General features: G+C 40.6%; 1 protein-coding gene and 1 non-coding gene across 2 annotated transcripts; one reads left to right on the plus strand and one right to left on the minus strand.

Annotated features, from left to right (window-relative positions):
- Positions 1–7,140: 7,140 nt before the first annotated feature.
- Positions 7,141–8,175, minus strand: LOC146659529 (trace amine-associated receptor 8b). The gene has a single exon (XM_085421883.1). The coding sequence runs from the start codon at positions 8,173–8,175 to the stop codon at positions 7,141–7,143; it is 1,035 nt and encodes a 344-aa protein (XP_085278009.1).
- A 915-nt stretch (positions 8,176–9,090) lies between these two features.
- On the plus strand, positions 9,091–9,164 carry trnat-agu (transfer RNA threonine (anticodon AGU)). The gene has a single exon. It is a non-coding gene; the product is annotated as a tRNA-Thr (tRNA).
- Positions 9,165–11,293: the final 2,129 nt, after the last annotated feature.

An 11,293-nucleotide genomic window follows, 5' to 3' on the forward strand; every position in this document is an offset into this window, starting at 1 on the left:
GCCATTCTTAAGGAAGGAAAATAGGGAGAAATGGCTGATGTATGCCGAATTACACAAGAACTGGACTGAAACTCATTAGCAACAAGTTTTATTAATCCAAATTGTAGATGTTTGATTGAATGCAGAAAAGTGCCATCAGATTTTGATCCACCATGCAATCCAGTTTAGAAAGGAACTGATTGGCAACACCTTTATTTTTTAGCCTGATAATGATCCCCAAGACACTGCCAGTGAAGTAAAAGCATACCTGCATACAAAAAGCACACAATTAAACACAATCAGTCAAGGATTGGTCGTCCCAGAGTCCGAAGTTTAACATTACTAAAGCAATGTGGGATAATCTTGAGAGAGAAAAAAGCAAAAGGCAAAGAAAATCTTTGAATGTCCTTCAAAAATCCTGGAGAAATATTCCTGAAGACTACTTAAAGAACTTAAAGAAAGCTGACTAAGAGCATTCAAGCAATTTTAATAGCAAAATATAAAGAAATGATAGATGACTTTTGCATAGTACTATATACTATATGTTATTATTGTCAGCAAAGAGGCACAGAAAAGAAGACCAGACACCAGCGAGGGAGGATAAGAAAGACAGACGCAACAACATTGTCACCCCCTATGTAGCCGGTGTATCAGAGAAACTCAGGAGAGTTTTCTCCAAACATGACATCCCGGTGCATTTCAGACCCAGCAACACGCTCAGACAAAAACTGGTTCACCCGAAAGACAAAACGCCAAAACACAAACTTAACAATGTGGTGTATGCTGTACAGTGCAGCGAGGAATGCCCAGACCTCTACATCGGAGAGACCAAACAGCCACTTCACAAGCGCATGGCACAACACAGAAGAGCCACCTCCACAGGACAAGACTCAGCAGTCCATCTGCATCTTAAGGATAAAGGACACTCTTTCGAGGATGCCAACGTTCACATTTTGGACAGAGAGCACAGATGGTTTGAAAGAGGAGTGAAAGAAGCCATCTATGTCCACTGTGAGCGACCATCTTTGAACAGAGGCGGTGGTTTACGACACCAACTCTCTGCCATCTATAATCCAGTTTTGAGATCCCTTCCCAGATGCCTTAACGCCCACTCACATCCTGGGCCATCTGACTGCAGGAATTTGCATGATAAGGTGGGGCCAGGTTTCACAATGAACACACCCGAAACTCTGGCTGATTGGGACCCACACCCAGTTTCACACCTTGGCTCAGGCGATTAGAGGATCATCAGGGGGTCCTTTTGTCCCTCTGTGGGGGGTTACTCCCACTAGGTTTATATCTAGGACTCTCCACCATTTGACCTTAGAACTGAAGAAGTTTCTCGGATGAGAGGTGAAACATCTTCAAGTAACTTAAAGAAGTCCAGACGCTTTTCTTTGCAAGCTCCTTTGACTACGATGACCTGGATGACTGAGAACCTTCACAGACATATATGTTATTAAGCCATTCAAGAAAAACATCAGTGAGTCACACCGGCTGTAGCCTTGTATTCTGACAGAAAAGCTCCGACAAAGGCACTCCTGCTGTTTTCTTCTGCAAACGCTGGGAAATCTGCATCTGCAGGAATGGAGTTTGAACCAAACATAAGTTATCTACACATTTACTTTCTGAATGACTGACAGTACAGTGTGAAAACATTTAAGATGTAAATCAAGTTTCTAAGCATTTTCTGATTAATTCTAGGTGGGAAACTCTCAGAAAGTAACACCAAGACTGGCGCAATTTTTATTTTTATCTAAGTCAAGTGAAGTGACTTCCAGTCAGACTTTGGAAGTGGTGGGTGGTTTTTGAGACGGCTGACATTTGATTTTGCCACTAGAGAAACATAAAAGTGCTATGACGGAAATAAGAACAATAATTAAATGTGTAATTATATTGTGTTAAAAATGACTAAGGAGAAAGAAGATGGAAAATACATGCATATTATCTCTGAAGTCAGGAGCAAGGACGAGAAAGGGTTCCACTTGCAGGAGTGGTTGGTAATGTTTACATGCAGCCTTGGATGCTCCTGTGATACTCGTTTCATAACGCATCGAGATTCATGATGCCTGGCAGCATTTTTTCCACTTTTCATTCATCAAAATGTTCACACAGGAGTTACATGTTGATGTTCACAAAAAGTATTATCCACTACCAGCATCTTTATTTACTCTAAAAGTTTCTTCCAGAGTATTTGATGCTCCAGCTTATTTTTTTTTAGCATTTTCCATCAAATCTATACACCTCATCAAAATACCATATTTTCATTGGTTTCAGTTCATTTTCAGATGCTCAGATCAGTCTGGTATCTTATCAGTAATTTTTTTTGTGTGTGAATGAGATACCGGTTCCTGCCTAAATTCAGGTGAAACTGAAAAACAAGACTGCCCACGTCGAGGTGATAACAGTCTGGTGTGTTGAAGAAAAGTATATTCTACTTGTCATGAAAGTTTCTCCCCTGGGATTTGGCTCATTTATCCCTCACCCACCTGCGGTCCCAGGTGTTTCCAACCTCTGGAGATGATTTGCAGTGAGCGCCCGCTGTCAGCATGATCCACAGGAGCTAACTGACTCGGAGTCTTGACAAAAAAAGGAATCAAAATCTCACACAAAACATTTTTTCAGTTTTGCTTCTGATTTATTCCATTATTTATTCAATTTAGCCTCGCATGCAGGTATCTTATATGAGATGAAATTCATTGACACAAAATACACCATGTCAGAGATTGTCCCGTGTGAGACGTGGAGCCTGATGTGCCAGAAGGGTTTGTTAGTCTTTTTTCTCTCAGGTAAAAATAATTGGATTCTGTCAGTTAGTCTGGAGGTTTTCCAGACTAACTTGGGTTTTGTAGTTGAAGAGAGAGGTCACAGAAAACAGTGTCTTGTATTGGGTCGATGTGGTGCTTGGCACTGAGGGTTGTGTTTAATCTTTAGGAGAAGGACCTACTTTTCATTCCTATCTCAAGCTCACAGCAGACCTAGCCGCTTCTTCCTGTGTGACCTTTTAGATTGGAGACCTTATCTTGGGACAGGTGCTTTAAAGGCACATGGTAAAGTAGGAGGGATCTATTATGCACTTTTTAGATGTCCAGGTTAGACTGCTGCTTTGCCTGCGTGTATCCCAGGCTGATAGGCTACTGCACACATGCTGCTCAGTGTACACAATTTTAAATAGTTTTAATTTGTCTTCTATTACAAGATAAAAAATGTATTGTTTCTTTTAGTAATCATACAAAGCACTTATGTTAAGTATATTTCGCACTGTACATATGAACTGTATGTTTTAAAATGGCCTAACCTTGGTTTTCCTTTTTCCCCTTTTGGTGTTAGACAGTGGAAATGCTGCAGGAAGTTCTGTGGTTTCCTGACTGCAACGTGGTGGGCCTGAACCGTAGTGGTTTGTTTATTTTAAGCTCCTCACACTAAGTAGCATGACTGTTTAATTTAGTTTAGGCTGCTCACTGTTGTCTGGCAAGAGCTGTGTGTGTGTTGTAAGCTTAGATTATTTATTATTTTTATTAGTAAATCCGGCTCTGCCTAAACCTAAAGCTTGTTTGTGTCAAGATAAAGTCAAGTAGACATCATTTGTGTACTGGACCCACAAACATAGTGTGTTGGGTGACAGCAAAACACAAATGCAAAGATCAAATAAAGTCATTAGTCATAACATCCATCTGTAATTAATGTGTGCTGAGCGACGTTGTGTACAGCACAATGTATACCTTCATACAGACGTAAATGCCGCACTCTGAAAGCTCTTTAATCTTTTTTTCTTTTTCTAATTAAATGAAACCCAGAGCTGGTAGCTGTTTGTGGACTGAGGGGAATAGTGAGAGTGTGACACATCAAAGGGTCTAACTGACAGTAAAGGCCATAGAAAAAAAATCAGGGAGATAACTGATTGCTTTGTTGCAGGGGCAAACGTGCAGGTGGTATGTCGAGAGCTATGTGTTTAATCACAGCCTGCCTTTCCCACAAAAACCTAATCTTTCCTCACATATGGGTAGGAATATGAAAATGCACAGTGGGTTACATTTTGCTGTGATGATGACAGATGATAAAACAGCACAACAGTGTTGACAAGGAGTAAATGAGACCATAAAGAAATGCCTACTCTACTCAGGTTTGTCCAAAAATATGACAAAAATTGTTTTTGTTTTTGGCACCCCTGAGACTGAGTCTGAAGGAACAGGCCAACAGTGACATGTTTCTGGAGTGCTGTGCTGACCTGATGATCAGTGACAGCTTTCTTTCTTTTGCCTCCATCTGTTTCAGTCGTCTTTGTATCCTCAGCTTTCTTCCTCCTCCTCTTTTTCTTTCCAAAACCACTTCAGCGCCAGTCAATGAGCCTTATTAATGTTAGTCAAGGACAGTGATGCCAACGTCTCTTTTCTTTATTCTCTCTCTTTTTTTATTGTGACCTTCTTTTTACTTTTGTTTTTTTTTTATTCCTCCACACTGTGACTCAGCGGTTTCTGTTGCTGGAAATGATAACTTCCACAGTAATTGTTTTCTTTCATGTTTCAATTTCACCTTCTGTGCAATAGATGCCGTTTAGAGGTAAAAGCTTTTAAAGTAAGCACACATCACAGAGTCAAAGAATATCTGTTTGAATCAAACTATTTAAAAGAAAAGCTTGACTTTTGATTTTAGTCTTTTAACAAATAAAGATTTTATCGTTTTTTTTACTGGTCGGTTCCGTAGTTGATGATTCTGAATGAACATTTGTGTTAACCAGATTTTTAATGCAGCTGTTCCTAAATATGCATAAATAAGCAAAAACGTGTTTCTCGTTTTCATTCCTCTGCTTATGTCTGCAGTTTTAGAACCAGAACAACTAGAAACAATGCTTAGTTTCACCAGAGGGGAAAACGATATAATTTGTTACCTCGTTACCTCGCTCTCATTCCTTTTCTCTCTCCGACACTATCTATTAAATGCAAATGGTGCACCTTTAGGCCTTTTCATTTCTTTTCTTTTTTAAACTTGCTTCACTTGCTGATTTCAGCCACCCCATCCCTTTTTTATATTTAAATTTTTGGTCCAGTTCACAGAGAATGAAAAGTTTATGATTACGTCTTGTTGGGTTGTGGTCCAGCAAAACTGCTTGAATAACAAATAAAAGTAGGAAATGTGTGTGTGTGTGTGTGTGTGTGTGTGTGTGTGTGTGTGTGTGTGTGTGTGTGTGTGTGTGTGTGTGTGTGTGTGTGTGTGTGACAAACATATATATTTTCTCCCCAAAGACCACATGGCTGCACACAGTCCAAAGGCTGCTATTAAACTACTACAGCTTAGTCGAGTTTTGACCTCAGGGTTTCTTCATTAAAATAATGACAGCATGGAGTTTTGCTGTGTGGCATTCTGGGATCTGAGCCTCCATCTATGAAGCAGTCCCTGCTTTATATGGAAACCTATTTCTGCCACTGAAAAAACAAAGAAACAGTGCTATTCATAAATCAAAATTCTGGACCATTATATTAAATTTTCACCTTACTGCTAAGTTTAAGTTAGGAAGTGTACATTTTGACATCTGGTTGGCTAAAATGTTTTCACTGGTGGAAACAAGCTTGTGTAGCTTTAATAATACTCACCTCTGGAAAGGTCATAGAACGTCTTGTAACCTCTTAGACACCATGAAGAGACTCAGTATGGTAATGTATCTTACCTTATATTGATGGTGGCTTATAGCATATTCTTATTTTTTGTGAAAGTGTAGTATCTGTTTTGAGTCATGTTTTGTATCCAGCCTCTATTTCATTTGCGATATTTAATGTTGTAGCAGTCCAAGGGGAGGAGCCACTAACCCAAAGACTGGTGGGACTGTTCATGCTGGCATTCATGTGTTAACTTAAGAGGTTATGACAGTTATTCCAGTTATGTTGTGTTGATCTGTTGTTGTTATTGTTAATTTATAACCTCATTGCTGTTTGTTCTGTATTGAGTGTGGCTAGCATGGCCACCATGACTGAGACTGCTGTACCAGTTAATGACCTCTGATCACTGTGCTGCTTGGGGTGTGATGCTAATAAAGCTGCATCCTTGTAGTTGACCAGCGTATGGAAAACAGGAAAAAACAGATCTCTGTCTCTTCCTTTCACTTAAGCTCATTTTACATTTAATAAAATGTTGCCAACACATTTGGAGCCAAACTCTGCACTGTGATATGAACTCGCCAAACTAAACAGGCACATCTGCACAATAGCCTCACATAATTCAGAATACAAAAAAAAAAAAAAAAACTAACACTGATGCAGAAGGCAGACAGCCTTATTTGAGGTGAACCACTGAGTAGTCCATGTTTTTGCCAAATGTAAAAGTGTTTGGTATCCTTTTGCCATGGCAACAATTTCTGTTTTCTAGAAGAGCATTTTCTTTGTTACTTTGATGTTTCAATCCACACACCGGATAATATAGAGAGCCATACACAGGGAAGAGCCTGTGGCCTTTTTTAAGTTGCTGAAGTAAAAAGAGGCATGAAATTATAGCAGAGTACTCTCAGAGCAACAGTGCTGCAGAAGCAGTCGGTTTCATAGCAGAAGGCTCAGCTCCATCTCACATGATCAAAGGTCTTCTTTGTTGACCAAATGTCATATAGGCTAAAAAAGTTAGGAAGGGCTATATGATCTATTTATTTTTGATTATAGTAAAGCATGTCAACAAACTAAATACTACATGTCTGGCCTTTGATGTGATTCTCAGTGGGGCCTTTGGAGGAACTAAATTGGGACCCCTGTATACTCTCAGTCTTGATCACTTAATGTTGAAGTATCTCACTGGGAATCAACATCATCAATCTTACTAACAACTCTGATGCTGTGGTATCCAAAGATAACATGCACAAACTGTTTTGGTTTTCATCGGGTTTTAATTAATTACACTCAAGCAAACAATCATTCCAATAACTGAAACAGGCTTCAGTTTTTAAATGTTTCACAAAACAAGACAAATACCCACAGAGAGAAACAGTTGTGATCTGAAAAAGCTCCATGCTTTTTATCGATGTAAAAATAAACTGTAATTTCACAACAGCAATGCACAAGACATGCAGGTATGTCTCTTAAGAGGCTCACAATGTGTTTGAACAAAGAGTTTGTGCAAAAAACAACCATCTAAATGACGCGGCCCTCCTCGTGTACGAGTAGTCTTTGGTCCTGGTCGATTTTAAGTTTTGGTGGTGTTTTTTCTATGAAACGGCATCAGCAGTTTCTGTGCCCGCAGCCTGAACTTCTGATCCCTCACGCTGTAAATAATGACATTCCAGCAACTGTTGGTAGCCAAAATCCAGAAGGCGAAAAAGGAAAAGTTGCACCATTTATTCCCCAAAACGTTCCCGACCACAAAGACAGCGATTGGAGTGAACGATACAGTGAAAGCCACAGTTAGAGTCCCTATGGTTTTGGCTGCTTTAATGTCTGAGAATGTGGGTTTGGTCGTGCTTTGGCTTTCACTCTCAGCCAAGTGTTTCCTGCGTCTTGAGTGCTGCCTGATGCTGGAAAGAGAAATGATGTTAATGACCACTGTGCCACCAAGGAGGGTGAAGTCAAACGCGGGGAAGAGGAGGAGGATGTTCCAGGCCTGGCTTGGGAACTTGCCGATTGTACCCAGAGCGTAGTTACACATCCGACTGCAGGAGTTATACTCCAAAGCAATTTCACTGCTGAAAACTATCGGACACACAGCCAAGAAGAAACTTCCCACCCAGGAGAGGACAATTAGGATCGTGGTCCTTTTACGAGTAATCACCGAGTCCTTGTGCAAAGGCCTGAGCACGGCAATGCTTCGCTCGATCGTCAGAAAGAAAATAGTCGTGATGGAGACCAAAGTGCACCCAGCAAAGATGGGGCCGATGATGTTGCATGGGTGAAAACTCACCGATTGTGAGTTGTACGAGGTCCACTCCGGTGCCATGTCAGTGACCATGAGATAAACCTCAGCGTAAACGGAAAGCGGGACCACAAATATTCCCACTGCCAGATCAGCCACGGCGAGGGATGCCTTCAGGTATCCCTGCGGTGTGTGGAAGTGTTTGGTTCCCAGAACCACAGCAAGAGTCACCAGATTTCCAAAGAGGGTGGCAAAGATCAGCAGCACCATGAAGAGCACCATGAGGATTTTGTTGGCCAGAGTGCAGCAGCACACAGTGCAGTGTGCCTGTTCAGTTCTGTCCAACATGGTCGGCTTGCTGGACTCAATCATTGGATAAAACGATGCTGGGCATTCACATCATGACCTAGAATGAACACATAACAAAAATGGTGTTAGGTGTGAGCTGTTTGTGCTGAAATCAGGGAAGAAAAAAGACACAAATCTGGAGACTAAATATCAACTCAGCATGGCTCTAAAGTATGTCCACAGTATCTGTTTGTTGGTAAGTAGTTATATTTACAGACCAAATGATTCAAATAACTAAACAGCAGGAAGTAGAAAGCTGAAACCTGTTCAGCCAAGCCCTTATAAAAGAGTAACAACAGTAACAACAGTGGAGCAGCCTAATAAAACCAGGAATGGCATTCAGCAACACTTTGGACATAGTAGTACAGAAACTGTATTTAAATCAACACAACTGCAGCTTATTTGTGGGGCAGTGTTGTGCTTTAACTTCTTGGAATTAACCACCGTCCCACATCTTCAAAAGTAAGGAAATGTAAACATATTCACTTCTTGAAGAAGACATCATGATTGCTCCATTCAGTCTACTTTTTCATGTCAAAGTTTCACTACATCTGGCAAATATCTGATGTAACTCCCTGAAACTTGGGCCGTGCACTGAAAATTAGCCTCGTATGTGTTACATTTTTCATGACCAGTACACCACAGTGTCACACTTACTGTGTTAGCACTGAATCTTTCCAGAGGACATTAATTGTGTGAAGTAGAATTAGCCAATGTAGACGTAATTTGTACAAAGAACTTGCCTGGATTATGAGTGTATTGTTTCATTTATTTGCAGAATATCTGATTTGCATGTCTACTTGGCTTGCTCCCCATGACTAAATGAACCTTGGAGGAGGATTATGGGTCTTATAGTATTTAGAGCATCAGCCACACATTGTCCCACATGGCCTAAAGCTGTACTCCTCCCTCCATCACCTGACTCCTGCTCATCATAATGGTGCCGTGGCTTAGCTGGTTAAAGCGCCTGTCTAGTAAACAGGAGATCCTGGGTTCAAATCCCAACAGTGCCTTAAGTGCTATTCTCTTCTAAAAGAACTTAAAAAAAAAAAACTCAATATAAATACCAGTCCAATAAATATTGCTTTACCTCACCCCAAAAAGAATAAGCCCTTGCTCAATCACTGCCTAGTCCTCAACCTGAAATCACTGGCATTTGTTCCTATGGGAGGGACTACCACAATGATTCTCTCATGGTTTACCGTTGCAACCCACTGATTCTTTCCCCCGTGGAATGACACAAAAGCTATAAACAGCGAACTATTTCTGATTCTGTCTAAAATATTGGCTGATTTTCAAAAGACATGAAGATTAGACTAGTTCTGCACATGCAAGGGCTAGTGGTATCCATGGCACCCCATAGTGCATGCTACATGATCACAGTGTCCACAATTTGATTCATTGTCAGGAGACCTTTGGTGCATGTTACACCCCCCTCCTCTCTCTCCCCCATTCGTTTTGTCAGTCGGTGGCAAAATGTCCCCAAAAGAAATATACATTTTTTTCTTTTATGCCTTTGTGATTTTCAACCTCCACTTGAGCCTTTATCTGCCCGCCAACCTGTTCCTCTCACCTGCCCCTGCTCCTGTAGAGCTACCTCTCAGCTCAAACAAAGACCTTTAAAGTGGACTTAAGTGCTCAATACACTATAACATAAGAAATAAACACCACATGAACAGAACAGGGCAGACTAATTATCAATTGCAAAGTAAGAAAACGCAGCCGAATACACCAAAGGACCGGCAATATACATGTGATTTGACTCAAAACAAGGCCATGTGCATTTAAAATACACACACATACACACACAGATACGATCCAGGTATGCCTAATAAAGATTTTAAAGAAATATTTGGTGAAGTGTGATTTAATTAAAGAAAAGAAAAAAGAAAAAGAAAAAAGCTCACACAAAATAAAAGATTTTTTTTAATGATAACAAACAATTATTTTCTCTCTTTGTCGAACAGTTTGCCTTCAGGTAGCCCTGTGGTGTGTGGTCTTATGCAATAAACAGATGTGGGCTGCACAATTGGCGCATGCGCCCTGCTCTTCTCTGCTCTGCGCCCTCGCGTGCGGGCCATCTGGATGGGTTGGAGGGAGGGAGGTTAGGCTGTAAGGAAGGATGGATGGATAGATAGAAGGAGGGATGGCCTACAACTAACTCCAGCACGAGGTTAGATGACGTAATAATCTGTCCGGACAACAACTGTAGTAGTAAACAAAACCCAGCTGACGCTCACAGCCTGTTTTAATCTACAGTCTGGCAGGTTCCTGGACAGCCTTCTCGTGGAGCACCAACATTTTACATTGGAATAAACTAAACAGATGCATTACTGGGATTTCGTTTTGTGTAAAAAAGTAGAAATCAATTAGGCGATTAAATGTAAATGTAAACAACGAGACAGTTTTCTTCTTTTTAAGGCCACCGAGTCGCTTTTCAGACACGCACCAGCTGAAACCTCCATCCCTGCATGGAAATCCATACATGGTTATCACGGGAGCCCAATGCGCACGGAGAGCACAGTTAAGAAATTGAAAAGAAAAAAAAAACCGCCGTGGAGACATAATGTATCCAGAGTTAGATCAAAGTTGAATGAAAAATTAAAAGCGTTTCTAATCTTCCGCGCTGTTTTCTTGGACATTCAACTTCAGAAACAGAACCAATGCGCAGCTACAGGCGTCCCTGTCTTCATGTTGCCTTTCAGTGTAAGATGCGTTACCCAGAAGGGTTTTGTTTCCCTCTGTGGCCATCATCTTCTGAGCGCAGGCATGCAGACAGCTCACGAATATCCTGCCGATAATTGTTTAGGTAAAATCATTTTTAAAAAATCGAAAGGAGAAGAAAATAACAAAATTATAAATAAATAAGTTTGTTCCAGCACGCACAGATTAGCGCTGCCCTGCATGAGTATGTGCTCCTTGCAAGATTCCACAACAAATGAAATGCTCTTATTACTTACATGTAATATGCGGAAGATGGATGGTTGGATGGACTTACATGAAAGTTTTTAACTCAGTTACTTTGTATTTAAGAAGAATGAACAAACCTGTTCTGCTGCTGTTTTTTTTTTTTTTTTTAGCTCACTTCTAAAATCACAGTGCAGACCTCTAAGACCCGTTTCTACATATTACCACACATAAT

Source organism: Rhamphochromis longiceps, linkage group LG11 (assembly GCF_057381845.1).
Source record: "Rhamphochromis longiceps isolate RC_006_pf linkage group LG11, R_longiceps_female_GT1.1, whole genome shotgun sequence".
NCBI lineage: Eukaryota > Metazoa > Chordata > Actinopteri > Cichliformes > Cichlidae > Rhamphochromis > Rhamphochromis longiceps.

Bases quoted from the DNA above. Each gene is read 5' to 3' on its own strand.
- LOC146659529 (XM_085421883.1), bottom strand. From the start codon at position 8,175: ATGATTGAGTCCAGCAAGCCGACCATGTTGGACAGAACTGAACAGGCA.